This window comes from Lentinula edodes, assembly GCF_021015755.1.
Source record: "Lentinula edodes strain Le(Bin) 0899 ss11 chromosome Unknown C8R40scaffold_2, whole genome shotgun sequence".
In the NCBI taxonomy this organism is placed as follows: domain Eukaryota; kingdom Fungi; phylum Basidiomycota; class Agaricomycetes; order Agaricales; family Omphalotaceae; genus Lentinula; species Lentinula edodes.
In genome coordinates this window covers 405,358-432,256 of record NW_025764308.1, presented here as the reverse complement: position 1 = coordinate 432,256, position 26,899 = coordinate 405,358, and the positions used below count along the sequence as shown (strand labels likewise).

General features: G+C 45.1%; 10 protein-coding genes and 1 non-coding gene across 11 annotated transcripts; 5 read left to right on the top strand and 6 right to left on the bottom strand.

The window, feature by feature from the left end:
- Positions 1–1,255: 1,255 nt before the first annotated feature.
- Positions 1,256–5,708, bottom strand: C8R40DRAFT_1079634 (RNA dependent RNA polymerase-domain-containing protein). The gene is made up of 8 exons (XM_046227052.1): positions 5,540–5,708; positions 3,776–5,488; positions 2,762–3,723; positions 2,659–2,705; positions 2,568–2,593; positions 2,387–2,506; positions 1,701–2,330; positions 1,256–1,649 (listed from the first exon to the last, which is right to left on the bottom strand). The coding sequence occupies exons 2-8, from the start codon at positions 5,483–5,485 to the stop codon at positions 1,374–1,376; spliced, it is 3,771 nt and encodes a 1,256-aa protein (XP_046091384.1). The 5' UTR covers positions 5,486–5,488; positions 5,540–5,708; the 3' UTR covers positions 1,256–1,373.
- Positions 5,709–6,149: 441 nt separating this feature from the next.
- Positions 6,150–7,304, top strand: C8R40DRAFT_1165219 (DUF453-domain-containing protein; the record flags this gene model as incomplete). The annotated part of the gene is made up of 1 exon (XM_046230658.1): positions 6,150–7,304. One exon carries the CDS (start codon positions 6,150–6,152, stop codon positions 7,302–7,304), a length of 1,155 nt encoding a protein of 384 aa, XP_046091383.1.
- A 60-nt stretch (positions 7,305–7,364) lies between these two features.
- C8R40DRAFT_1165218 (uncharacterized protein) lies at positions 7,365–13,855 on the bottom strand (the record flags this gene model as incomplete). Its single annotated transcript, XM_046230657.1, has 28 exons — positions 7,365–7,499; positions 7,561–7,584; positions 7,639–7,751; positions 7,802–8,066; positions 8,118–8,243; positions 8,293–8,576; positions 8,636–8,857; positions 8,911–8,936; positions 8,993–9,206; positions 9,261–9,322; positions 9,375–9,501; positions 9,553–9,569; positions 9,625–9,796; positions 9,850–10,111; positions 10,176–10,251; positions 10,314–10,540; positions 10,599–10,973; positions 11,031–11,115; positions 11,165–11,238; positions 11,435–11,447; positions 11,510–11,645; positions 11,709–11,836; positions 11,894–12,426; positions 12,482–12,802; positions 12,872–13,048; positions 13,098–13,361; positions 13,417–13,729; positions 13,788–13,855. 28 exons carry the CDS (start codon positions 13,853–13,855, stop codon positions 7,365–7,367), a joined length of 4,839 nt encoding a protein of 1,612 aa, XP_046091382.1.
- A 649-nt stretch (positions 13,856–14,504) lies between these two features.
- C8R40DRAFT_1165217 (uncharacterized protein) lies at positions 14,505–15,297 on the top strand (the record flags this gene model as incomplete). Its single annotated transcript, XM_046230656.1, has 2 exons — positions 14,505–14,971; positions 15,027–15,297. The coding sequence occupies 2 exons, from the start codon at positions 14,505–14,507 to the stop codon at positions 15,295–15,297; spliced, it is 738 nt and encodes a 245-aa protein (XP_046091381.1).
- A 580-nt stretch (positions 15,298–15,877) lies between these two features.
- C8R40DRAFT_1032932 (ubiquitin-related modifier 1) lies at positions 15,878–16,288 on the bottom strand (the record flags this gene model as incomplete). Its single annotated transcript, XM_046223296.1, has 2 exons — positions 15,878–15,995; positions 16,050–16,288. The coding sequence occupies 2 exons, from the start codon at positions 16,286–16,288 to the stop codon at positions 15,878–15,880; spliced, it is 357 nt and encodes a 118-aa protein (XP_046091380.1).
- A 579-nt stretch (positions 16,289–16,867) lies between these two features.
- C8R40DRAFT_1139054 (kinase-like domain-containing protein) lies at positions 16,868–19,065 on the bottom strand. Its single transcript, XM_046229456.1, has 11 exons — positions 18,602–19,065; positions 18,445–18,534; positions 18,270–18,386; positions 18,118–18,206; positions 17,937–18,038; positions 17,715–17,860; positions 17,600–17,658; positions 17,474–17,536; positions 17,294–17,419; positions 17,138–17,246; positions 16,868–17,081 (listed from the first exon to the last, which is right to left on the bottom strand). The coding sequence occupies exons 1-11, from the start codon at positions 18,626–18,628 to the stop codon at positions 16,912–16,914; spliced, it is 1,098 nt and encodes a 365-aa protein (XP_046091378.1). The 5' UTR covers positions 18,629–19,065; the 3' UTR covers positions 16,868–16,911.
- Positions 18,645–19,065, bottom strand: C8R40DRAFT_1079618 (uncharacterized protein). The gene has a single exon (XM_046227051.1). The coding sequence runs from the start codon at positions 19,042–19,044 to the stop codon at positions 18,844–18,846; it is 201 nt and encodes a 66-aa protein (XP_046091379.1). The 5' UTR covers positions 19,045–19,065; the 3' UTR covers positions 18,645–18,843.
- Positions 19,066–20,315: 1,250 nt separating this feature from the next.
- On the top strand, positions 20,316–22,400 carry C8R40DRAFT_1079603 (pyridoxal phosphate-dependent transferase). The gene is made up of 9 exons (XM_046227050.1): positions 20,316–20,490; positions 20,553–20,801; positions 20,867–21,145; positions 21,203–21,267; positions 21,327–21,385; positions 21,443–21,540; positions 21,602–21,789; positions 21,848–22,009; positions 22,057–22,400. The coding sequence occupies exons 1-9, from the start codon at positions 20,343–20,345 to the stop codon at positions 22,300–22,302; spliced, it is 1,494 nt and encodes a 497-aa protein (XP_046091377.1). The 5' UTR covers positions 20,316–20,342; the 3' UTR covers positions 22,303–22,400.
- Positions 22,401–22,461: 61 nt separating this feature from the next.
- On the top strand, positions 22,462–23,838 carry C8R40DRAFT_1079602 (membrane fraction protein). Its single transcript, XM_046227049.1, has 3 exons — positions 22,462–22,855; positions 22,908–23,326; positions 23,376–23,838. The coding sequence occupies exons 1-3, from the start codon at positions 22,629–22,631 to the stop codon at positions 23,672–23,674; spliced, it is 945 nt and encodes a 314-aa protein (XP_046091376.1). The 5' UTR covers positions 22,462–22,628; the 3' UTR covers positions 23,675–23,838.
- On the top strand, positions 23,814–23,904 carry C8R40DRAFT_t31. Its single transcript has one exon. It is a non-coding gene; the product is annotated as a tRNA-Ser (tRNA).
- A 167-nt stretch (positions 23,905–24,071) lies between these two features.
- On the bottom strand, positions 24,072–25,836 carry C8R40DRAFT_1033114 (uncharacterized protein; the record flags this gene model as incomplete). The annotated part of the gene is made up of 4 exons (XM_046223317.1): positions 24,072–24,935; positions 24,993–25,233; positions 25,285–25,679; positions 25,738–25,836. 4 exons carry the CDS (start codon positions 25,834–25,836, stop codon positions 24,072–24,074), a joined length of 1,599 nt encoding a protein of 532 aa, XP_046091375.1.
- Between the last annotated feature and the right edge of the window lie 1,063 nt (positions 25,837–26,899).

Sequence of the window (26,899 nt, the reverse complement as noted above, 5' to 3'; positions counted from 1 at the left end):
ACATGCTCATAACATTGACACTCAAAAAATTAAACCTGCATCACATATTAGTGAGGAACCTGTGGCTGCTGTAACTCTTGCCTCTCATGAACCTGAACTTGCAACTGATGATCCTAAAAAAACTGCAACTGCTCATGATAAAAAACATAAACTTGGTGATATGTATAACTTATCTACTATTCCTTTGCATCCTGCTACAAAGTGCATCAAAATAGGCTTGCAATTGGGTCATTCTGCAATTGGTGTGAGAAAATCATCATCTGCAAGGAAAATTTCAGAAAGGCGGGTATCCAGGAACAAATATAATTCAACTTCTATGACGATGTCAATGAATGACCCAGATCAGGATGCACCACTTGGTATGGTATGGTCTAACAATAGTTGTGCTTTTGATGCCGTGTTAACAATCTTGAGGCTTATTTGGGTGGAATCCAAATATAATGGAGATGATTTTACCTTGTTACCAAAGGTAATGGAAGGATTCCAGGAACATCAATTGGGTTTACAATCACTTGAATCTGTGCGAGACAATCTGAGGCTGTTATTACAAAGGCTGAATCCAAGAGAATTTACTTTTGGGGCCTTTTGTTCAGTGGGTGCTCTCCTTGAAGAATTATTAAAGTTGAAGTCACACTTGCCTTTCATGTCATCTAAACTCAAGTGTGATTTGGGTCATCTTGCGAGGCGGCATCCTTATGATATGAAACATAGTTTTTTGGAAGAAGAAGAACATCGCATTGTTTTGTCCACCTCAACCAGGGAATGGATTAGTGTCAACGGACCTGCACAATCTCATCGAGTTTGCACCACTTGCAAGGGTCAACTCAAAAAATATTTTCATATTGAAAATGTCCCGAAATTGCTGGCTTTTTCCTGTGAAGGGAGGACTAATTTTGCTATAAATCATCTTATTCATATGAAGTGCAACAATGAAACTATTTACTATAAACTGAAGGGTGTGGTATATTATAAATCATTGGAAGGCCATTTTGTTTGCCGTATGATAGATAAAGATGGCAATATTTATGTACATGATGGGATGCACAATAATGGTTGCACTACTCCTGAGGTTTTAGACTTTCATAACATAGACTGGAGTCTTTGCCTAACAGGCATTGCTTCAGCAGCAATATACTTTAAATCAGATGCTGCGCTGTGTGAGATGTGTGCTTTGAATTTGCCTTGTCACTGTACTTAGTGTTTCGATGTCCAAAAAAAAAAACCAGCCGAGTTATTGCCATGCACAAAGTGCAGTGGCCCACAATCGCATGTGTCAACAATCATAAATTGTAAAATCGGCTCTTCAGAAATGGTATTCCGACAGCATATCATCAGTACAGAGACAGGAGAGATCGAATTAAGTTCAACGTCGTTCAGAGTGCATTAGCTTCCCTCCCCAAATCCTTGATTGCATTGAGCATGCTACCCAGTGCGATCATTGCAAAACTCTGGGCACCAAACTTATCGTAGCCCACCTCGCTCGCTGCTATCCACGCCGCTCGAGCATAGTTGAATTTGTTGCACAGACGACCTATATCGGGATCTTCTTCATAATCTATGGGATCAAAGTATCCGTCCATTTCAAAGTCATCCAGGTCATTGTCTTGGCGATAAAATTCGAGACGAATTTTCCGCGTCAGCTCTTGCGTCTGACAGTTCTATTGTGAGCTATCGTCAAGGTGAAAAGGAAAAATGATTACCTGAAGATTCATAGCAGTCGTAACTTCTCGTCGTCGTTTAGGGTCCGGGTATCGCTCCATAATAGCTCCGCTGATTAACTCTTCCTCGCTCAACCAAGTGTTTGCTTTTTTGGAAGCAGTATGAGTTTTAGCAATTACAATAAGCTGTTCCCGATAATCTTCAAAGACGTGGTGCATCTCATCAATCAAGTCTTCATCTGGGTTCATTTCCAATGTCGCAGAGAATGCTCCAAACCGACCCATTTGAAGCTTCCTCAAGCATCGCCTCGCTGCCAGGCCCATAGCATTATCAATCTTCATAAATTCGATAGGGTCATCATAGTCCTCCATCTCAACCTCATACTCGTCCGTTGGAACACGCCGAAATAGTTGCCCTAGTACCTTCACACTTGGATAGTATCGATTATCTCCAGGTTTTGGTCGATAGCCTTCTCCCGATAAGTAATCTGGTCTCGGACCCTCTGGAGCCTTTGGTAAAGTCTTGAAGTCTACAGCCGTTCCCACTTTTGGGAAGTCAACTGCATGGGAGGCGGCCTTCGCAAGTCTGAGGCAATCAGGACAATCTAACCCATTCACATCTGATATCCGCAGATGAGTAGTGGAAATGTAACCAACAAGGTCTGATTTGATCTTAAGGTGACGGTCAATAATAATTGTGTACATTGCAGTAGATGTTCGAGACTTACGTAGTTAATCACAAAATCTACAACGTCGCGGACACCGCAAATATGTGGTGTAAGAGTAGGAGGTAAGGGTTCATAGGCACCTGCGTCGGCCGTGAATCTTTTCGGCGGGTGAAATTTATCCTTGGTGAATGAAGTACAATTCAGATCACACACACGCAGGCGGGTGGCTCAGAACACTTACATCTAAAATAAGATTATAGATATCGCCTAAGACGAGTAATTATGATCCGCATTTCTCTCTCCATTCTCCATTGATTCATTCGAGTGCTTACCATCAAGATCGCCACCACCAAGCATAGACGGTAGACTTCGGGCACCTCTGCGATGAGAGGGAGTTAGTTTTAGGCGGTCGGCTTATTGATTATTTTGACCCACTTGCAAGAAAAAACAACCACATTCTTCAAATGATCCAGCTCTTTTCGACGTACAGCCTCCACAAATTGACAATCGCCCGGATGTATTTGAGGGCTTCTCGTGATTAAAACTCTACCTTCGATTGGGGTAAGTTTTTGTGTGCGCGGATCATATACTTGCGCAAAGATCTCTCCCTCTTCTAAACAATCCCACTCGTCGGATACCCCAAGAAGAGTATAAGAGCCAGGAACCCTGATACGACCACGGTGTTTGATTTCACGCAGAATATGAGTAATTCCGTGAGCTACAGCAATTTTGAGAATTACGAGCTGAGCAGTAGAGCTATTCCTTTCTGAGGCATGTTGTGCAATTTCCAAGTGAAGTATTTGGGCTATATTTTTGAACAATGATTCCAACTGGAACGATGATCCAAGCCCATGCTGTGCAAAGGTGGTAGCTGCTTCAGTAAGCGACGATCTGATCCTTTGGGTGTCTCTGATGGCCAGATCCTGGAGTTTGATAAAATTCTGTTCTGGGACTCCATGATGCTCCAGAAGAGCAATGAGGGGTCTATTCAAGAACAGGGCCAATGGATGGGCAGAAGTCAAAGTGATATCAAGGTTCAGGTCAGTGGATTCAAACTTTGTTTGGGAAGGCCTAATACACAGCACCTCGTCATTGAGGAATGGATCCTGGAAAACGACGCCTTTTGCTCCTCCGAGACGGAATTGGAAGCATGAAGGTATAATTTTGGATGCACTTCGAAGGACTAGGCGGGCAACTTTTCGCGCCAGGGCAGGAGATATAGTGGAACATCCATCGGTAAATACAGCATTTTGTCCGTTTGAGTTTGATGAAATCCGGTCAGGTATCTTGTGAAGCTGGGATAGAGAAAGAGCGACAGAAGGCGTAGATGCGGAGAACATCTGTCCCCACCGGGCACCGAGAAGTGCAGGTCTATGAGAAGCTTTTGGAATATTTCCCTAGAGAATTTACTATGAATTTTCATATATTGATGGAGATGGAATGACCTACGAATCGTTTCCGTATTGTTTCAGCATCCATGAGCTCTCCTTGCCGAGAAAACGCAGTTACAAAGATAAAAGTGTAATCCTTCAGGCTACTCATTGAATAGCCCAAGAATTTAAAGTGTCTACCAGCAACTGTCACTCCATTGAGCAAAGCAGGTTTATAGCGTTGGTCGAGCAATTTATCGATAGCCACATTGTTATCACGTCGAGGCTTACCTCCGTCCTCATCTTGGAAGGAAACCCGGAGGAAACAGTCTTGGAAATCTTCGTAAAGCCGGAGAATACCGTTGGATAGGTCAGGCAAGGGCCCTTCCAATACTTGGCGGGACGGTGTGATCGATACATGATATGCTTCATAGAGCGCAGGGTTCGGCGAAGAGGCGTATCGTCGTTGTGGTCTTTGTGAATCCAACACATAAGCATGTGCAGCTTGTGCCAATTGCTCATGGAGCTCCAAGCCTTTGTTATCGGCAGAAGCTAGTTCTCGTCGACGGTTCCTTTGTTTCCGCCTCCGTCGAGCGCTCTTTGATAACGAATCTTCGGATGGTTCAGATCGCGGGCGAGGGGGTGATCGGGGAGGATCTCGAAAGGTAGGAATTTGTAATGTTGATACAAAGTAGCGAAAGATTGGAGCGGCAATCTCAGGGTGATCTTCCTGGACCTTGAGAATTGCCTGTCGCATGTTTTTCTCGTAAAGTTCGCTAGGCTCAATGATACCGTCCCAAACTGACTTCTCCAGCTGGAATCCAAGAGGAAACGGGAGAGTTCGTGTGAATGTCATCAATTCGTCGAATCTGTCGTTATTGTATACTCGAACATCGATAGTACTGATGGCGATGAATCTTGCAGGAGGAAGCTGAATGTTATGGGCTCGCGTTAGGAATTGCAACAATTCATCGTCGTTCGAAAAGATGATACGCAGGTTTTGTGACACGAGAGGCATGAAGTTGCAGCCTGGAAGGCCAGTCACGGTCAAGCGTTGGGAGGATTGCTGCCGATTCAAAAACGATGCAGCGTGAGGTTGTTCGAAGATAGCTGGATTAGAAAACTCCAAATGAAGTTCGGATTCCTGGGTAGAACTCGAACGTCTGACCGCTTGGACAGAAGAGGAAGAGTACGAGAATATTGGGGAAGGGATCATGTCTTCGACGGATAATCTATTGAAAATCGACAAAAAAGTATCGTGTGCGGGATGTCCATCGACAACATTGGAAGTCTGCTCTCGTACCAGAGTTACAACCAACCGTCTCCTAACAAGGTCACAATGAATTTTTCCCGCGAAAGAATGCTCGATGGTGAACGTTCCATCACGTCGTAAGCGTCCAAAGCTCATGCTGAGTTTTGGGGTAGACACAGATGCCTCCTTCTCTCGTTCCTTTTCTTGTACAACGAGCTTTGGATCCTGCCAGGCCTGACCGCGAATGCGATTCAGAGTGGTCTCACGAGGTGCTTTCCTTCCAGGTTGACAAACAATAGTGGTTCCGGCGATGCGGATTGGCGAGGAAGGATATACTGTCAAGAAGAGATGGCCATCGGATTGAGTAGGTAACGTCAAAATACCAGATGCCTTGTTGTTTCGAGGTTTCAACAAAAACAGATCAAAATTTAGTACAGGGTCGGTGACAAATGGTGCACGATGAATGATACGATGGAATTCAATCAACAATGTTTCTTTGTCCAGGAAGGCAGGTATGTTAGAGACGAAGATATCCATTCCCTAGAAAAGAACGGTGAGCATGGCCTCATAAATATCGAAACTGTAGCACACCTAGACAAGGTTCGTTATCAGACCTAATATCACAACATGTCAAATTATGACATTATACTAGCATGTATTGACGCCCACGAAGAACTTAGAGTTTGAGTTGCAGTCATATGGGGTAGGAAGCCGAAGCCATAATTAGCTGCGGTCTGGTCTAGGTAGTGTGGAATATGCTGTTGTCTTATACTAGTGGTCACTGGTCGTGATTGTGGGGAGAACAGCGGCTTTTGACAACGTAAGTTTCTTGCGAAGCTTGAGAAAATCGTTCAATACTCAGTCTAGGCAAGCAGATACTGCCCTAAGAACACACCTCAGGGCGCCAGTGAGTGGGATCGTATCATCTTCGAACCGCAAATTTCAAGAGGCCGAAGGAGCACATCAGCCAATTGAACAGACTAGCCGCTATGAATATTCTTCCGGTTGCGCCGCAGCGTAGAATTTAAAGTTGCAGTTATACATAGACAGATAGAGATAGATAGATAGATAGACAGGAAAGAGTAGCAAGGGTGGACGCTGGGTGGACGACTCAAGATCAATTTCGGACTCTTGGATCCAAAACTTTCGGGCCGATGAGCATTGTTGAAACTTATGTACATCTTGTTATAGAACTTTCAACATGAATCTAGTCACGTCGGTCGTTCGACAAGCTAACTCTGTTGCACGTACCATTCCTGCCACGTTTCTTCGGGGAGGGACTTCCAAAGGCATTTTTCTCCAACGATCACATCTGCCCCAAGATACATCCAAATGGAATGAAATTTTCCTTGGGCTCATGGGATCTCCTGACGCAGAATACGGCCGACAGCTGGATGGTATGGGCGGAGGTATATCTAGCTTGTCAAAAATTTGCGTCGTTCAACCTGCATCTTTGGAGCAACTACAAACGCTCGGCGTAGATGTAGAGTACACTTTTGTACAAGTGGGTATACGTGATTCCACCATAGATTATTCAGGAAATTGCGGGAACCTATCGAGTATGATTGGAGTTTTTGCCCTAGATGAGGGCATGGTGGACAATACCGCCCAAAGGATTCAAAACAGTCGTATTACCGTCCGTGCTTTTAACACAAATACCCGGAAAATTGTCAACACTACTTTCCCTATTGATCCTGATTCTGGTATGGCAGACCTTACACTTCCGGAAACACGTATTGCAGGTGTTTCTGGTGAAGCATCCCAGATTCAGCTTGACTTTCACAAGCCGAGCGGGGCGAGAACAGGGAAGTTACTGCCTGCGGAAGTACCCATGACCAAGCTGGAAATCACAGAAGGTACTTTTTGTGCCTCTTTAGTCGATGCAACAAACCCTACAATCTTCGTCGATCGGGCTGAAATTGTTAACGTGTCGAAGACCGAAGATCCTGGCTCCCACGAACAGCTACGATTGTTGGAGATCCTGCGGCGCGAGGGTGCTATTCGTATGGGTCTTGACCCTAACGCACAAGCTCAGCCTAAAATTGCAATGCTCAGCCCCCCTAAGGCAACTGATAGCGATGCAGATATCGAGATAATCGCACTTTCCATGGGCGTACCGCACAAGGCAGTTCCAATGACTGTTGGTTTATGTCTTGGCGTTGCTGCTAATACACGGGGCACTTTACCATCTAAATTTCTTCGGAGGAAAATCGTGGGCGAGTCAAAGCTGGTGAAATTGCGGCACCCAGGTGGTGTTGTGGAGGTGGGTGCCCTATTTGACACGGAAGGAAAGGTGGAGAGTGCCAGTGTGATACGGACAGGGCGAAGGCTGATGAAAGGATACGTTTGGTACTGAGATGGAATACATAAGTGGTAGTTACTTGGATGACCATAAGACTGGTTCTATCTAAATGATTCAATTGCGACGATCTAGGTGCTCCTTAGCCTTCACCATCTCAAGCAAGTGATCTTTGTCTGCTGATTCATCAACCAGGGCTCTCAGTTTGCCATCCTTATTTTTGAGCAACTCTGCGGGCCGGTCAAATTCAGCCTGAAAGGTATGCGGGTAATTAGAATTGACCGCGCAGCAGGATGAAGCAGATATAACGCACAATTTGTCCAGCATCTAACACCAGCTAGAAAGCAGAAGTTTCAGCAAACCTTGTTTGATTCAAATAAACGCAGCATACGATTTTATCAGAATCCATGATGGTTTGAAGCCGATGGGCAACAGTGATCAGGGTGACGTCCTCGTTGAGTTCGTGTCGAAGAGAGGATTGGATGACTGAATCTGTTTTATAGTCTGTACCAGAGTTTCAAATCTGCGTCTTTGAGGGGAAGCAAGGGAATTACCGATAGCAGATGTGGCTTCATCCAGGATCAAGAGTTTACTCTCTCTTACCATCGCTCTGGCGAGTGCAATGATCTGTCTCTGACCGACAGAAAGATTATTTCCTCCACTGGCGACATCACTATCCAGGGTAATCCTATCTTCCTCTTCTATTTCTTCTTGCAAAGAGAACAGCCCAGCGGACCGCAATGCACTGTTCAACGTCGCGTCGTCATGTTGGGCGAAAGGGTCCAGATTCTCTCGTACAGAACCACTCAGCAGCTCAGGCTGTGAATTGAAATGCTAAGAATATACATAGCATCGAGGCAAACAACGCACGATTTGAGGAATGATAGTTATTTTGCGTCGTAGTTCTTCAAGATTGATGGAATTCGTGGCGATTCCGTCATAGTATACGGTCCCATCTGAGTAAATCAATCGAAGGAGAGACAACATTAAAGAGCTCTACAAAAGCAACATCAGAAAATGTGTTCAGCAAATACTCGACACTCACTTTTCCTGATCCTGTCCGTCCAACAACACCGATTCGCTCCCCAGAGTTTACTTCGAATGAAAGGTTCTTCAACACCTTCGGCCCATCCGGCGAATAGCGTGCCGAAAGTGCTTCTACACGCAAGTGACCGCTGGCTGGCCAATACGCCGGGGGTATACCCTCAGGTACGGGCGGTTTCTCTTGCTCAATTGCGATGTAAGCACCAATGCGCTCAAGACTGTTACCTCGAACTTCGAACTGATTCACAATTCGAATCCACCACAATATTGTGCCACTGAAACCGACTGTGTCAAGGTTGTGTAAGAGTTAGGTAGTAGGAACAAACGTCATATCTATGACTTACCAGCCATGTTGAGGGAGAATCCGACATTTGATGCGTCACCGTGGCCTACATAAAGCAAATAAGCAGCGAGTGCGGCGGCGAACACGTTGCTGATTGCATCTACACGAACGTCGATCCAGCGATTGAGATTGTAAAAAGTTCTGGCGGGTCGGGAATAATGGTCGATTCGAACTCGAACTTCTTTCCTGAAGGTTTCTTCCACACCATAAGCTCGGATAGACGCTATTTAACTTGAGTAACAGTCATGTGATAAAGGCGTTATGCAGCAGGCTTACTCAAACCAGTCATCGCAGCCCCAAAGCTGCGAAAAGGATAACAATTTGAGACGAATGAGTACTTTTAGTGGAGAGAACTCACTGCCCGAGCACTGGAGCCTTGGCGTTGGACATTTCTCGCTTCACGGGAAGTTGGGCCTTGATATAGATATTTCCACACCAGGCTCCAAATAGCCCGACAAAGACAGCGGGAAATATGAACGCAGGAGTAAGAATGATTACAGCTAAGAACTTGATGCCCATTGCCAAAGACATCTGAACAAGAGTTGAAAACATCTGTGCAAGCGGATCATCGACTAAATATCCAATCATTGGCACCTAGCTGGGAGGAAGGGTGATGATCTACGCACTGTCGCGAATATCTTGGGTACATCTAGTGATTACACGTGAGGTTGGTGTTGTATCAAGCCACCTAGAGAATAATTCAGATAGTCTTACGCATCCGTCTGAATCGTGATGGTCACCTTAAAGTAGTCCCAATGACCGAAGTGACAAGGCGTTGGTGGATGATTCTGGATGCCCTTAAAACACCCCACAGGTACACGACGAATCCAAGGCAGAAAGTCAAGATAAGTAACACCAGGATTGCAACTGCATAGATATTTATGAATACCATCATAGGTATATTGAAGGTGAACTCACCGTATATAGCTAAATAGCTATATCGAAAGCATTAGCTATCATGGGTCAGATTGACGAATGGGGAGATCTCACAAAGGCACGTTCACTTGAGAAGGATCCGCGACAGCTTCGTACTGGCGAGCCCAATAACCGAGGAAATAGGTTTGGCCGTTCTCAGCCAATTCCGCAGTCAAGAAACAGGTGATGAAAGTGATAAAGAAAAGCAGTGTATGGTGACCGCCCATGGAAGTCAGGAATAATTTCACTATGATTCATTCATCGGCCAATGTAGTTTCAGGCAAGTAATAAATAACGCACAGGCAGACCAGCTAATATGCCCTAACTCGACCTCTTCTTTGAGGATCAATTTGCCATCTCTACCAGAAGGCTCGTTCGGAGCTGACTGGGGATCAATTTCTTCATTGGCCCTTTCCACTGCTTCTTCGTCTTTTTCAATTTCAACAGCTAGCTCCTTATTTGACAAAATTGCGTCTTCTATAGATGCCTGGCTAGCGACACGGCCGTCTTTGATGGACACTATAAACCTCGCAATGGGCCGTACCAGGACTACGTTATGTGTCTGTGATTGTGTCCCCGTATCAAAGTCATGATGGATGAACACAAAAACACAAAAAGAGACTTACGACCAGGATCACTGTCCTTCCTCGAATCAAGTCTCCCTTCAGACACTTATCAACTATCCACTTTGAGGTATGGACACTTGAGAATAATTTGACAATGTCATGTCGAGACACAATATGCTGAAACAGGCTGAGACTCACTCGAGAGCAGCCAGTACGTCATCGAGTAGAATGATCCCTGCTTGAGAGTAAACAGCTCGCGCAAGCGTAACTCGGGCTTTTTGACCCCCACTCAAAGTCAAACCTTTCTCTCCAACTTCAGTCTGATCTCCAGCTTCAAATAACATCAGGTCACGATCAAGACAACATTGGTAGATGACTTTCTTGTACCGTTCTTCATCGAAATCAGCACCGAATATAACGTTGTCCTGCGCACAAGTCAATATGTAAGTCCAGACGGAACGGATTAATCATGATTTCACTGACTCGTATGGTTGCATTTTGCACCCAGGATTCCTGGGCGGCGTAAGCAACTCCAGATGCACGAGGAAGACCATACCACGATTCCGGACCAGATGGAACAAAATGCATTTCCGAGAGTAAGGCCATGAGGACAGAAGTCTTACCACTTCCAGTCGGTCCTACGATCATGTTTATCACTCCTTTCTGGAATAGAAGGTTGCCTTCAATTTTGAGGAGAAATTGGCGTCTAGAGGGAGTATATAGCCCATTATTTTTATCTTCTTCAGCAGACCAAGCAAAGGTAGCCTGACGAAAACCAATAACGTCAGGGGCAGGTGGAGGTGCGGACAGGATTGCCGGCTCTGCCTCCGTTTGAGACCACGAATCGAGCAGCTCCGTCTGCACAGGTTCGAAGCGGAATGAGCAAATTTTCCGAGTTTGACAAGGAGTGCTCACATCGTATAGAAAATTTGTGATTCTGTCCAATGAAACCTTGCCATTCAGAGCTTGTGTAGTCAGAAAGATCGCCATCCGCAAAAGACTGGCATATACAGTTTAGTGGCGTACTGATGTAACAAGAAACTTCTTACTTGCTGAATTTATCGAAGACTACCATTGAGCTGAACACTTTGGACGCATTTAGTTCTTCTTTCATGAGAAGCGTCTGAGAAGAACATCAAACTCCGACTCAATCTCAGCGGATATAAAGTTGGGCTAACACTACATAGGAGATAATTGAAAAGACATTCATTGTAGGTTCATGAATACTCACTAAGTCGAAAAGGTGGCCAACATCGTGAGGACCTGTTTGGTTTGATTCAATGCCGGCACAATTTAATTCAAAAAATTAGTCTCCTTACAGGGATGATATGACTAGAGGTTGAAAATTGAGCACACAGCAGTAGTTAGAACTTGAGGACGATGGTCATGCTCACTTTGCAATTGCAGTCATCATGCCAAGTAGACGTAACCTTTTAATAAAAGAAAGCTCATCCTCTCTCTTGGTTGAGATGCGATCATTCATTTTTTGCTCCCATCCAAACATCTTGATCATTCGTAGGACGTTCATTACTGCGAACCGAAATGAATTAACTTCGCACAAATACATAGAAGATCAGGATCTTAGCGACCCACTTTCTGTAACAACCTGGACTCGTGCATCGGTGCGTTTCATTCGTGCCTTTTGAGCTTGCTGTATGAACCGGGCCAGTAGCCCTGGTACGGGGAACGTAACAACAATTACTCCTAAGCCCACAAATGCACTGCCAACAAAAAAAATTGTGAACCAATTAATCCTGAGAAGAGACTGTCATAATTACCTCCAACCCAGAATATTATACAAAAACCAGATGCATAGCGTCACCTGGATCGGTACAAGAGCAAAGATTCTAATGAAATCTTTGGCGTCCACGATATTCTGTAGATCCGTGCTGACAAGGTTGTTTAATTTTCCCACCAGATTTTTCGAAGAATCCGACAAGTCTTTGGAAGGCGTAGACCTAGCTGTGGACAAAACTCCTGTTACAGGCGTAGCGCCTTTAACTGCGGGAATGCCCTTCAGACTGCCTGCGTGAGATTGACCTCCGGATGTGCTACTTGAGCGAAGCGTATCGTCACGGGAACGAGCAGTAGAGTGAAGTGTCTCATCGTCACTAGCACTGCTTTCATGTGCTCCGCTTTCTTCGTCTTGAGATTCAGAAGTCGGTGAAGAATCGGCCAAGGACGCAGTTTCAGAGGACAAAGTAAATCGTTGGCTGTCACTTTGAGATGTCTCTGCCTTGACACGAATACGCAGCGCATGCTCGAAAACGACTTGGGTAATAATACTTTCGGTGTGTACAATAGAACGCGTCTAGCCACTATAGTTAGCGACGGTACCATTTCATATGAAGAAAATTGTTACCTACACTGACAAAAATGTACCATTCAAAGGCAATGGAACTGAGAGTGGGTCCTAGGAGAAGCCAAATGATCCAGACCCAGGGTTGAATTGTGGTGTCTGCACCTTTCCTCTCGATGTAACTTCGAAGTGCTATTAGTACTTTCCACAACGAGTCAAAATGCAGCTCCCACCGAAGAAGTTGGTTCACTCCAACAGGTACCGACAAATCGGCTCCTGCTTGTACCATAGTCATTAAAGACATGATCGTGTATTCTTTCCAAAAGATGCGCATGAGGGAAAAGAACAGATGCCGACGTTTTCCTAAACCGGAAAACCGATCCAGATGCTGTAGCAAACATAATAGCATGACTCATCACTGAATAATTGAATGCTGATGACCAACAAGGAAATATACCTGGAAAGCCCTCGAACGCAAGTTTTTGGCATAGTCATAGTCTGCCAAAGGGGGGAGATGATCGTATGGCAAGTGGGAAACTCTCCGCGCCTCGAAGAGAACAGGATCGAGAAAGAAGTAGAAGACGAGGGAGAAGAGAGATGTAGTTTGTTCTGGCGCTGGGGTAGGAGAAGGGTCCTTTGAAGTGTGAACCGAGTTATCAGGATAAACAGTAAATAAAATATACCTTTGGATCATAAGGAATGTATCGTCTTGGTATAGCAAGAGGAATGACAATAGCAAGAATGAACAGTAAGGCAATTTTGACCCAAATCAGCCAACCTTCTTTGGAATCTAAAGGTGTTCGGTCGAAGGTTGCCAAGGGATAAAGATCACGAAAACCAAGTTCGAGAAAGCAAATGAACCATAGCGTGTTGGCATGACGAGTTAAGATTGCGCTCCATTCAAGACGTGATAAGATTGACAGTACAGTCAAGACTACTGTGTAAACCTAAGGATGTTATGTTTTATTTCAATAACATCAAGTAGAATGTTTCAAACCGCACCAACGTGATGAACAATGCTAGATTGACAATGGTCCCATCGTTATTCCCAAATTGTTTCAGCGAAACGAATGAAACAACGGTGAGAACCAGAGCTGCTACGAGACGAAATCCCACAAATGCGATAATTCCTCCTGGTTGTTCAAAATACGTTCCAGCCCAAGTTCGGCCAGATTGTGAGCCTGAATGAGCAACAGCAGGTTTTCGTAGACCCAAAATTGTCAAGTTGATGAACTGGAAGACGAGCAGTATACCAGACACAGCAGTAGCATATACACTCAATAACTCATCCGTAGAAGAGGTACCGAGATTATCTCTGAGAACAGATTTCTTTGAGTCCACATCTCAGCAACAGAAATATGAACATTACTCACGAGAAAGAGGGGGCCAGTCGCGATATATCTAACCGCGTAGAAAATTGAGCTGCGAGATTACCCACCATATCTTCTTGTGGTGAGAGCGTAGTTAAAGCCTATCTCAGTTTACACATCTCTCAGTCTAGTCATCTTATCCTGTCCACCGAAGAATTGATTTCGGCATGTGGTTCCAATCAACCCCCAGTAGATTCCAATCAATGCATGTTATTGCGAGCGAAGCGAAGCAATACTGGCCATAGGGTGAAAATTTTCGTCAATTCTATATTCGCAAATCCCACGAGGTCACAGCCACCGCCGTTTTTGGTAATCCCCCTGTAAATCCCTCGTCATCGAATTCAGTCGCGACTGTCTATCTTCCATTACCTTGTACATTCTTAGTTGCTCAGTATACAATCCTTGTGCAATCATTACAGTGTCTTGATAATTGTTTTACGGAGGCGCGCCAGCACCGACACCCCTCGAAACTAGAATTTCGAAGCGAGCACCACATGTGAGACGTACTTGGAACGGAGGGGGCCGAAGGCCCCCTCCGAGCCGGACGAAGGAGGCTCACATGCGAATGCATGTTATTTTATCGACATCAACAACCATTATCCACGTGGTTACAATCTGGTTACAATTTTCTTCTCACTGAAACTCGAACGACAACTTCAACGAAGGAATCAACGTTAAATTCCGACTGTTTCTCCTTCTCTCTCTCTTCAACGACCGACAATGACGACTTACTCAGCTTTTTTCTCTTCCGGCCTTTTGGCTGCTCCTCACATGTCTTCGTCCCACTCGATGTATAGCAATCATATTATCAGGCATGGCGATGTTTCACCGTCTCTTCTGACTGTTACCGATGCACTTGACGACACGAGCGACATTGAGCTGGATCGTAGCACCACGCCTACTCTAACAAATATCGAAACTTCTATGCATCAGACTCAACGTCTTCGTAGGCGCCGATCTAGTCTTACCATAGGTACCTCACCTATAAACGCTATCAAATCGCCTTCTAGAGCAGCAGGAAATGCACTTCAACTTCAGCGCCATCTTTTCACCACTCCTGGTCGCTCTCGTAGCGGTAGCACGAGTTCGGTTATGAGCATTGGAGAAGAGGTAAATTCAAATATCGCATCCGAGAATACTAGTCTGTATCGTCGAATGCGAAGTGGAAGTGTTGGGTCGATACTCAAGTAGGTATCGTTCCTTTCATGTATATCTTTGAAGTAATCCCCTTGCCCTATCCAGATCTCGACGTGGTGTCCGTCGTGGAGTTCCAGGTCCCTCATTTCCGCCCCCTTCTGCTCCTCTACCTGCTCTTCCGCCAATTCCCGGTACCCCCAGCCGTTCAAAAGCTTTTTCTCTCGCAGTTCCTTCTATCGCCACTCAGGCTCTGGCTCAAAAGCTTGCTGCTGCTGAAGATGTGCTCAACTTGCAGGTGGCTTCATCGCCGACTCGACAGCCTTTCGGTGATTTGCAACTTCATGGTTACGCGAACGACCAGAAAATGAGAGGTTAAGCTGGAAAGCCATCCCTCCTCCTGATACACATGCGCTGCAAGTTTTTTCAGTGCAACTGGACTTTGGTATACACCTCCACATGAGTACATATCTGTATACATGCTTCTATATTTTTTTTCATCATTTATCATGAAAATCTCGATGGTTTGTTCCCTTCCTTTGACATATACCTTATATGCTTACTATAATTATATGATATCCTCTTATGTGTTGACGCATGCAACTGTCGTTTTTCCCTCCAATGAAGTCGCTTTGTTTATGCCTAATTTCTCAGCTTTACAACGGTTTGCTCTGATCAGTGTGAACTTACATCGATGCGAATCATGATGCATGACTTTGAAAGATGAATCAGATTCATTGGGATGAGCGCATTGATTTTCTCAAGTACTGCAAATAATAGATCATGGTAGATCGTGTATGTGGAAGTAGATATGCAGCACAGCAGCTGTACATCCTGGATCGTAAGGGATCGTAAATGAATGCTGGATGAATGTCGAAAAAAAAGAGAGCTGACATACGTACTCTTTCCATGGGATGATTTTGGACCCCGGTTTTGGTGATGAGACCATTATTCTCATTCTATCCTCCGTGAAGAGTTGATATGAATACAATTTCATCATTGTTCTGAAGCACGTATTCCCCTTCGCCCTCTAGTTCCCAATCGGTATTGTTAACCAAAACCAATATGCCCGGCCGTCTAAAGACGCAACGATTACTACAGATTTAGAAGTGAAGTGGATACTTCACGTACACTGTTTTATACTCCATGAATAGTTCAGGCCTTTCTTGAAGCAAATGATCGCGGAGATGATACAGTAAGTACTCGATGTCTGCAGGTTTTGTTTCAACACCAGATAGCGCGTCTGGAAGAACCTTAGTATTATTGTCGAATGGCACCATGGACGGAAGGGTCAGCGTGTGCCGCTTTCGATTTGAGAAGAGAAGCTCAAGACCGCCTCCAAATTCCACTTGGAGAGAGATGGTCGTCATTAGGCAAAGGAAGTAATATTGAGCGTCTGTTTGTTGGTACAATCAATTTTACACAACACAATCGATCATTTATACAAGGTTGAGAAACTATAAATATTCTGATCAATGGGCCTTCTCAGCTTTTCTTCATCTGAAGGAATGCGTCTGATCCACCCAACTCATCCGGAGGTCTACGAACCGCTGTCTTTCGGTCAACTCACAATTCTCACTTCTCCTTTTCGACCTCTTGCACCTTTTCAGATAGCATTACCTTGGCCATCATCGTCGCTAACGATTGATCATTCTGATTATCAACTGAGATGTCGTCCTGCTTCTTCGCTGCTTCTTTCTGCCCTTTTCAAGTCGAGTACGTGAATCAGAGGTCTTTCGGATAAGGTAATTAAATAGGAAAGAGGAGCAAAGTGTATGCAGCAATGATCAGAAGGGGGGGAAGGGGTCGAATCTCGTGGGGAAAAATGGTGATCCTGAACCTGGTTACATACTTTCAGCGTTTGTGTCCTTTCCCTGGGACATGTGTTTTGAGTGGGTAGGGCTGGCCGGACTTGAAGGACTTGAATCGGATTGATATTGATGAATGATCGACGCGTCTTCCATTTTTTCCTATCAAATACATTGAAATGAGCTCAAGTCTGGTTTGCAGAAAACAACCATGCCTTTTCGCTTTCTTCCTTGTACGTCGCCACATCTTGCCGTAGGCGTTGCGCCTCAGCGTGATTGTTGGAAAAGGTATATCCAGAACCAGCAAGCACTGTCATTCTGTTGAGTGCGCGGATAGAAAACGCAGCCTTGCGCCCTGTGCCCAATCGACATTCAATTATTCATTTCCCAGGACAGGGTGATGATACGTACACAGTCCTTTGGCATTGAACGCTTTCTTGACATGCGGGAGCAAGTCCGTAGGGCCACCTGTTGGGCTTTCGGGATCAGGAACAAAGTGGGGTGTAGCGGAAGCGAGCCACTGTAAAAAATATTGACAAGTATTATGCAACACTCAGAGAAACTAACCTTGTGTCCCAAACACTCGTCTGCTGTAGGCCTTTGATTCGGGTCGATTGTTAAACACCACCTTATGAACTCCCGAGCAGGTTGAGAGACATTGGCCCAATATTCTTGCGGTTCGAATTTGTAATCCTATTATAGTGGCACATTGAATAACTGCTACTGGGCTTGACAAAAATGACTCACTCCAGCTATGATAGCCTCCATCTCCGCCTGTTGGCTTTCGCGGTCAAATGGGGTGTACCCAGCCTTATAGATATGTATCCTCATTAACTCGTGGGATCTTCAAGGGAGAATGAAAGGTCACCCCACCAGCAGGAAATAAGTGACTACGCCCATCGCCCAAACATCGACAGGTTTACCGTGGCCAGCTGTGAACAGACATTCGAATCAAAAAAGGCTTGAACATGATCGATACAGAACTTACTTTTTTTGAAGATCTCTGGTGCCATGTATCCTGGTGTTCCACATATCTCCGTCAATAAATTCAACTTCTCTCCGCCTATACCACCTTCCATGACCCGTGAAAGACCGAAATCGGCAATCATGATGTCTGCGTCTTCTGCGGTAGTTCTTGAAATGCAATAAAAGAAGATGAAAGGATGAGGTGAAGTTATGAATTTGGAGGCTACAACACAAAATAACTAACCTGAACAGAAGATTTTCAGGCTTTAGATCTCGGTGAACGATGCCAGCAGAATGGATATAGGAAACAGCTGTTATGATGGTGCGGACTAACGATGCTGCATCTCTGGAAGATAACGAGAACAGGAGGCAGTAAAAACCAATGAGTGTATTGTATCCGTCTAGAGTTCATATGAAAAGTTTACCCTTCATAATAATTTCCTTTCGCACAAATCCTGTCGAAGAGTTCGCCTCCGGTACAAAGGTCAAAGCAGAGATAGAGGTTGTGGGCGGTCTGAGGAGCAAGCATAGGAGTCACCTAACAGGCTGGAATCTTTCAGATCGGTGCAGTGCGCACCTCAAAATAATCATGCAATGTAACCACATTTCTATTCCCACTCGATATCCGCTTGAGGACAGCGATCTCGTTACGAACCATGTGTTCGCGGCCTTCCATGAGTTTTTTGTTGATCACCTGAAACCGTCGGAATCAGTGAATGAAGTGGAAGAGGGAGCGCAGTCAACTGGTTCACTTTGCAAGCATAGTATTTTCCAGTCTTGATGTGAATGGCCTCTTTGACAATTGCATAAGTCCCAGAGCCAAGGGTACGGCCTGTACGATACTTGAGGATGGGTGATCGTAAGACAACATTAGTGTGGAGGTCTAAAGCATTTGTTTTTTCTACTCACTTGACAAGGCACTGTAGTAGCTGGCATATCTACTGGAGTTTCGATTTGGTTTTATCTTCCAACGCGAGCCTTTCTGGTGGTCAAGCAGTAAAGAGAAGGATCCTGTGTAGAAGGGCCGGTCGATTTTATATCGCAGCATGACGTTGAATATATAGCAGTGTTATACAGCAGTACGAAGAGAAGTATCGGACGACAAACGGTGCCGACAATTTTGAATATGTGTTATGGTGAGATCAGAGGAATCATCGATAAAACAATTGTATTGAAGGATGTTGGAGAAAGCCAGCACAGCAATCCAGGAATGCGATGTGTTGGGGTAGGGGAATGTCGAACACCGAAGGGAGATTAGTTGTCAAGCAGTGCATCGATGCAGAATTATATTGATGGTGTAGCAGCGAAATGATTTGGGCATTATGCATTGTCAGTATGTGATGGGTGAACATAGAGAGGCGGGTGGAATATATCAGTATTAGCACAGAAATAAGATAACTTCGTTGCGCAGTGGAAAAACTTCTGTTTGCAAATGAAACGGGTTCGACGAAACTCACCGTAAGATAGTTAGAAACTTGGCACGCCGCGTACGGTAGAATGGTACAGCTTTACGCAGTCGCGGTGAAGGGTGAAGTCAGGTGAAGTCTTCGCAGAATAGGGTTGTGATGGTTAAAGTTGAAGGTGTTCCTCGTAGGAACAGATCAATTTTGTTAGTCTCCAGAAATGGAAGGACTCGGCCAGAGCTTTCGGCCCGCCCTTCAAATTTCAAAGCTTTAAGTTTTCAACTTCACTATTCGAGCGTTCAAGTTAATCTTCACGACAAGTGGAAGACGAAGCGATGTACTTTTATCGATAGTTAAGTAAGTACAACAAACTTTTCAGCCACTTCGATCGATGGCGATGTATCGTGCCATCCAATCGGACCGCAGGTTCACCGTCCTTCGAGAACTTCACCTCCTTTCACTCATCCTTTCTAGATCGATCCCTATCATACAATACCTGAGTTGGTGAGCGGTCCTGGTCAGCGACCGCCCTCGATTACTACTGGTCTTGTAGACGATGCTACTAGTATGTATGTAAAGACATGCTGTAGTTATAGCCACGGCAAATCAGGTTTGCTCGCTCCTAGTTCGTGATTGTACGCTGATATCTGTAGCAAATTCTGAAAAGATTGTAGCCTTGTCAGAGCAGCTGACAATATATTGGCATTGTCTTGTTCGCAAGCTCGTTTCCAGAAAGTTTGCGCCACGTTTCTAGAATCAGTTTGATTCAGGTCTGATTCGGTGCAACGGCTATCTACGCTTATCTGTCCTTTCGCTCTTCAATCTTCACCTGTGAAGGGAAATCTCCTGAGATCTCATGCTACAGTGTGCAGAATGCGGCCTATAGAGTGAGTAATGTCTTCTCCTGTAGATCAGTGAAACTCACCGAAAAATCCTTCTTGTACAATAGGTAAGGAACTGTCCTTGATTTCATCCAAGCCTCAAGGTGTACACGTTCATCCGTCAAGAAGATTGTACTTAGTTCGAAATGCGGCGTTTGGAATGATGGCAAGTAGTATTCACGGTCATAAGGCCAACTGAACTTCTGTGGTGCTCGCTTCATGGTAGGGTATGGTGACAGACAGTATGGGCTATGTACCTCCGGTCTTTGGCTATCTTTGGTCAATAATATCGATCTCAAAACATATATAAAGACATCGTCTGAACGTTGCATTGTTAATCTTCCTCACCCCCTTGATTAATTGAACATGTCCAATACACAATCCATCGCGCCTGTCCCGATTGACCAGATCGTGAAGGCCACGAACATCCTTCAACAAAGTTCTGCCCCAAAATTCGGACACGAACTTCTTCCGTATTTCAGTTTCAAGCAGGGGTTTCTCAATCTCAACAATGGTATGGTCGTTTCGAGCTACTTTCCAAAAGCGAATAACCATCGTTCATGCTTTCTTCCGCAGGATCATATGGCGCTCTGCCCAAAGTTGTGACCGAAGCCTGCAATGAGCTGATGGCATGGCAGGAGGAGAACACTGATTTCTACTATCGGATCGGTTTTATTCCACCTTTAATCGGTGTACGCGAACAGCTTGCCCAACTTGTGGGTGCATCGGACGTCGACGAGCTTGTCATGGTACCCAACGCGTCCACTGGCCTTGGTGTCGTTCTCAGAAACTTTTTATGGCAATGTGGTGATACTATCATTCGCTGTAAGTATTACTATCCACCTATTTCGCTAATTGGCTGGCCCACTTAAGTCTCCTCCTATGTGTAGGCAACACAACTTATGCCACCGTCTATAAGACCATTCAATATATCCACGACGTCACTCCAGGCCTTGAAATCTCAGAGTTTCAACTTCTTTTCCCCACCACCCGCCAAGCCATCCTTGACGGCTGGCAGAAACATATCACCAATGTGAAGGCAAACGCTCCCCAGGGTCAGAAAATTGTCGCTGTCATTGATTCAGTGGTTGCCAACCCCGCAGCGGCTATGCCGTGGAAGGAGATGGTGAAGATCTGCAAGGACGTCGGAATTTGGACCATCATAGATGGTATGTCCTGCTTTGATTTGAACTTTTTTTTACTCATCAATATTCTTGAATTTTCAGGTGCACATTCTGTCGGCCAGGAAGACCTTCATTTGGCTGATTGTGGTGCCGACTTTTTCGTCAGCGTGAGTTCTCTACTATGTCGATTCTGAAACTGGTCCTTGTATTCATCATGCTCGTACAGAATTGTCATAAATGGCTCAATACAAAGCGGGGCGCAGCCTTCCTTTGGATGCCCAAAGAGTTCGCTGGCTCATTTCGCCCCTCTGAATACCGTTTCTGATGTGTGGATGGTCATAGATCGCAAAAAATCATGTTAACTACTATTCCCACCTCAGCTTCGTATGTTACACCGGGTCCTGACAGGCCTGAGACTAACATTGTCTCACAGTTCCAATGTATATTTTCTTTGTTCCTCCCCTGGAATTCCAGCTAATAACACTATCTCCTTCTCCTCAGACAATGGGACGATTGATTATACGACGTATCTATCCGTTCATGTTGCTTTGCAATGGCGCGAATGGGTCGGCGGAGAAGCCGCTATCCATCAATATTGCAACAACCTAGCTAAAAAGGGTGGTGCGCTCCTTGCCCAAACAATGAGTACGAAGGTCATGGATCCTAATGGCGAATTCACCATGGCCATGGTGAGTCATTGTTCGGGGTCTTGGCATATACGGAACTTAGGAGCCACTGTCTACACAGGTGAACGTTACTCTTCCTTTCCCTTCAGACTTCCAGGCGCAATACGATGCTTCAGTTGGCACGGCACTCAGTAACAAGCTCCTGGCGCGAAACATGTACGCCGTGACTTACTATCACAACAGTTTATGGTGGACCAGAGTCAGCGCACAAATCTGGAATGAAGTAGGTTGGTTCACCTTCAATCCATACATCAACTAAGCATTCATCAGCTCAGCGATTTCGAAATCCTGGGAAATGCTCTTGTGACTATTTGTAGCGAGATCGTTTCCGAACACAAGAGCGCGAACGTTCCTCAAAACTGCAAGGCGGTTTCTTTCAGCTCGTACTTGGAGCAACCACTCAAAGGTGCTGTGGCTCTCGATTCAAACAATGGGATTGGGGCTCCTAGGCCGGTCACAAGTACGAAGGTTACGCTAGTTGGCTATCATACGCAGCTTGCTTCCATTAGGCCTTGAGTTGAAACGGATATTAATGCGATACATTGGAGAATCTTTGTAGTAATACTAATAGTATCTCAGTCTGTACTCAGAATTCACGTTTTTGCGTCACGCTTCGACTGAACTGCAATTCCTGCAATATGATTGGCAGAGAATTCACAGTTGGAATGAAATCGAAGCGTTCTGATTGGATGGCCGACATATTAATCAAGTTATGCGGTTTTGAAGCCGTCTCGATCGTGACATCGGCACATCTTCATTCATAAATCTTTTCCACTTTTACCAACTCTTACTTAACTTATACCCTCTTACACTGATATTTCCCCAGCTCCCATTACGCATCAATGTCGGAACCTTCAACGGCTGCTGTTGCTGTCGCACTTCCTCGCCGCATGGACGATGGACTGAAAGCTACTAAACCCCCCGTCTGGCCGATCACAAACTCTATAACAACAGATTCGACCCCGCTGAGCTCAAAATGCGATAGAGTCTCGCGAGCAGACGGTGTTTGTTGTAAGGAGCTGAAGCAAGAGGAGCGAACCCTTATTGATCCTGATGTTGTCCGCGATGTGTAAGTGACCTTAGTGACCGTTTCGCGTCATGGAATGAACATCCTTCGATAGCATCATAGGACTTTCTGATGGCCTGACAGTCCCTTTCGCTCTTACCGCTGGTCTCTCGTCTCTTGGCACATCGAAACTGGTAGTTCTTGGTGGCGTGGCAGAGCTAATCGCTGGCGCAATTTCTATGGGCATCGGAGGATTTCTCGCCTCTCAAGCCGAACGAGATCACTTTCGCTTCCTTAAGAAACAGACATCCGCTCGAGTCTCTGTCAGCTGCTCTGGGGAAATGGAGAGAGAGGTCGAAGAAATTCTTGGGCCTCTTGGTGTTGACCAAAATGCTTGCCGCATTGTTGCCGAAAGCTTACGCAAGGCAGGCAACGAGAGTATCGCGGATTCTACTTCAGCAGAAGACCTCAGGTTACGGTGGAGTAAAGATGTTGGACTAACGGCCTTCTTACTTAAGTTTGGGGAGGGAATGGGTGAGTATATGTGTCGTTTGTCATTACTTCAACTCATTGAGTCCTGCAGAGGAAGTTCCAACGAAACGACTTTATACCTCAGCGTTTACAATTGGAATGGGATACCTCATTGGTGGTCTCATCCCCCTTCTTCCATACTTTTTCATTGACAAGGCACAAGTGGCTTTAATCTATTCGTGTATCGTCACTGGTGTGGTGCTTCTCGTTTTCGGTGCTATCAAAGCGCAAGTGACTGGTGCCAGCGGAGGTATGGGTGGTATCTTATGGGGTGCTTGTACCACACTCCTCGTAGGTGGTGTAGCTGCTGGTGCAGCATTTGCTATTGTACGAGCATTGGAGACAGATTAACTATCTGATATCTTGGTTGTAACATGTCTATTCTAATGTGAACATTTTTAATTACTGCATGCCTGTATTATGTTGTACTGTTAATCTGTGTATATAGTGACGGCTGTACTCTGATATTAACCTCTTGACATATCATGTAGGCGCTATAGCCAAGTGGTTACGGCGACAGATTCGAATATTCGACTATCTGTTCCTCTTTGAGGGCGCAGGTTCAAATCCTGCTGGCGTCGTTTTAATTTTAAATTGCGAGAATATGTGGGATTTCTTTTTTTAATTCCCAATACATAAATAGCAAGGTCTACAATTTTGAGTACAGTGTAATTGCCAAATCAAAATGAGAAGATATGGTAACTTCTTTCTCCCTCCGACTAGAAAATGGTCAGCTGTTACACATAAATCATAACACTCGCATCCTACGCACAAAGTCCACCACGATGATCGAATCCTCACTACACATTGAAGAACAAGTCGGGTGTAAAGAGGGCATCATCTTTGCTATCCAACGATATGGTAGAGTGGTCCTAGTTTCTTGAAGGAAGATATCTCCTGCTGTGAATATACTGGGAGCAGTGATACAAAGACTCGAGTCGCATTCCAAGGAATCCATATTTAAAACGTCTACGTCGCTGACTTTTTGACCATGTGATATCGCGTTTCTGAAAGCTTTTTGGTTGAAATCAAACACTTGCAAAGTGTAAGTATGATTCGACCGATCGCTGCATTCTGGAAACACAAATTTAGTTCCGTAAACATTACATGCCCATATCTCGAAAGATGGGTTTCGGGTGTAGATTTCCGTCATTCGAGAACCTTGGGGACCCCAAGCTTCCCAAACCAACGTCGGCTCTTTCGTGGAAATTGGCCCCGAGAGATCCTTGTGACGAAGCAGAGTGTGTAGAGGGATAAGAAGGGCCAGATGACGGAGAGTATCTCTATGCACCCAAATAGAGGCGACAAAGACCCTCGCATCTTGCGCTATATGAAATGGGACATTGAGGTCAGATTGAGGAGCCCAAGAAGACGGAGGGTCTGATCTGAGAGTGAAGCTGCGGATTTCGACAGATTGATGAAATATTGGGAGAGACAATTTAAAGCCATGGGCAATATTGAGGTATGATTGTCTATGAGGATCCTCTTGCTCAAAATCAACAATAAGCAGTTGAGCATGATCCCTCCCGTCCGGAAGATTGGTGAGGAGAGATAGGAGAACATATCTTTCTGATAAGAGGCAAAAAGATCCAAGTTCGTTGCCTACGACGTGCTGAAAGGGCTATTAGAAATGCTTGAATTGTACTGCATAATGTTTAACCAAGCAAACCAATTTTGTTTGACCTGTTTTCCAATCCCAGATGACAAACTCGTTCGCTGAAAGGTCCGATGCAGTATGGAAAAATATCGCGAGGAATTCCAATGATATTTGGATAGAATAGGACGTATCCGGGTCGAAAAAATGACGAAGGTGCTTGATACATCCTGATTCTGTGGCCAAAGGGTGTTTTGTTGCCGTTGACATTGATCGTAGGTATATACAATGGTGCCGATCCACTCTCCCTGCCGACCTAGACACCAAATGAGCGACTATCCAGACTTATATTTTCCCCTTGCTTTACCGTCGAGGCGTCTCAATCAACACAAGCAGATCCTGACTGGGATCCATTCCAAAGTCGCGGACAAACCGTGGTGTTGTAGGCTTGACCTTCCATTCTCGTTCAGGAATATTTCGATGTACGGAAGGTAACTGTACAAAGACGAAGCTTCCATCGGGATTATTTTGCGCTAGAACGTTCCCAAAAAGTTCCCAAAGCCCAGCGTCTTTCATCGGATAACGTGTTTGTGAACTCCATTCAAGCTTGTCCCAGCGCGCCTGTTGGTTCCTGAGTAGTTCCAATTTCTCCATCGCAGATAAGCTACAGCTCAACCCATCTTCTCGTTCAGCGACTACTAATTCGATATCATAGATAAGGCGAGCCGTCTCGGTGATTATATCATGAAACATTTTGCAAACCTTACTCGAATGATTCAGCCTTGAGACTTAGTGTATCTGCAAAAGTGGAGGGGCTTACCGATTTACATGTCGTCAAGCTGAGTGCATCTAGTTCAGCCAACACTCTGACAATGAGCTCGGTGGGAAGTACATTCAACGAAGAGGAGCTTTGCGTCATGTTCGACATGAGTGCAAGTGAACGAGACACTACGGGCCAGGCCGGCTTGCACAACGGAAAATAAATTTAATCCATCGTTGATAAATTTACGTAAAAACAGAAGTTGTAACCTGTAAGAGGAGCGAGGATAGATAGAACATAGATAGGTAGATAGTAATAAACATAATTACATCCAAAATCAAGATATGATTGGTTCTCCGAGTTCGTATAGCATGTATAACATATAGGAATTCCGGTAAAGAGATGGGAAGCAGTGTCACGGTCAAGCATTATGCAGCCACAACAGTTTCGTTGTGCTTAAACAAGGCCACGATTAATGACACGCTCTCTCTGAGAGAGATACGACGGTTCCTGCGATCCATACCAGTTGAAGCGACAGTTCTAGGAATGTCTGAAGTCGGACGTTCGTTTGCTTCGTCTCCGACTACGATTCAATGTGGTCTTCAACAGCATTTACAAATTGATTGTTCTGTACTCACCATAAAGCACTGGAGCGTTCATTTTGTTGTCAAAGTAGAACGTCAGGTTCCCAGAGGTCATGAACTGACCGCCTAATGTCGAAGCTTCACCTAAACGCGCCACAAGACATTGAGTGCGAACGCCCTGAATTCGGAGAGTGACTTCCGCTCCCGCTGTAAAGGCAGGAACATTGGGCAATTATCACAAAAAGATACGAATACAGAACATACGATTAAATTTCCCTCGATATTTCAAAGCGCGAAGTGCATCTTGTGACACCACGGATTTCGCGCTTCCGGTATCGAGAATAAAGTTACCCACGATAGCTGGTGTCTTATACTGTACTACCTTGAATTTCCCTTTTCCTTTTTGTTTCTGTCCCCAGGTACGACGACGACGATTCTTCTCGTTCTGATAATCTTCGTCGTCGTCATCATCGACTAGTTCGACGACCAATCGCCACCCCATCAGGCCAATAAGGCTCCCAGATGCGATACGCACACCGGCGCAAGGGATGGTGGAGATTTCGGTTGTGGGGGACGTGAGATCTGGACCTAAGACTTTGACTAAGTCTGTCCGGAGGTGGCGTAGTGTGGAGGAGGAT

Coding starts and splice junctions, on each gene's coding strand:
- C8R40DRAFT_1079603 (XM_046227050.1), top strand. CDS start 20,343: ATGTCCAATACACAATCCATCGCGCCTGTCCCGATTGACCAGATCGTG. Junction 20,802..20,866: donor TGGTGATACTATCATTCGCT/GTAAGTATTACT, acceptor TCCTATGTGTAG/GCAACACAACTTATGCCACC. Junction 21,541..21,601: donor CATTGTCTCACAGTTCCAAT/GTATATTTTCTT, acceptor CCTTCTCCTCAG/ACAATGGGACGATTGATTAT.
- C8R40DRAFT_1079634 (XM_046227052.1), bottom strand. CDS start 5,485: ATGGATATCTTCGTCTCTAACATACCTGCCTTCCTGGACAAAGAAACA. Junction 2,706..2,761: donor GTGGTTGTTTTTTCTTGCAA/GTGGGTCAAAAT, acceptor CTCTCATCGCAG/AGGTGCCCGAAGTCTACCGT. Junction 1,650..1,700: donor CGACTGCTATGAATCTTCAG/GTAATCATTTTT, acceptor TAGAACTGTCAG/ACGCAAGAGCTGACGCGGAA.
- C8R40DRAFT_1079618 (XM_046227051.1), bottom strand. CDS start 19,044: ATGTTCACCCATCACATACTGACAATGCATAATGCCCAAATCATTTCG.
- C8R40DRAFT_1139054 (XM_046229456.1), bottom strand. CDS start 18,628: ATGCCAGCTACTACAGTGCCTTGTCAA. Junction 18,039..18,117: donor AAAGGAAATTATTATGAAGG/GTAAACTTTTCA, acceptor GTTATCTTCCAG/AGATGCAGCATCGTTAGTCC. Junction 17,861..17,936: donor CCTGAAAATCTTCTGTTCAG/GTTAGTTATTTT, acceptor TTGCATTTCAAG/AACTACCGCAGAAGACGCAG.
- C8R40DRAFT_1079602 (XM_046227049.1), top strand. CDS start 22,629: ATGTCGGAACCTTCAACGGCTGCTGTTGCTGTCGCACTTCCTCGCCGC. Junction 22,856..22,907: donor CCTGATGTTGTCCGCGATGT/GTAAGTGACCTT, acceptor ATCCTTCGATAG/CATCATAGGACTTTCTGATG. Junction 23,327..23,375: donor TAAGTTTGGGGAGGGAATGG/GTGAGTATATGT, acceptor TGAGTCCTGCAG/AGGAAGTTCCAACGAAACGA.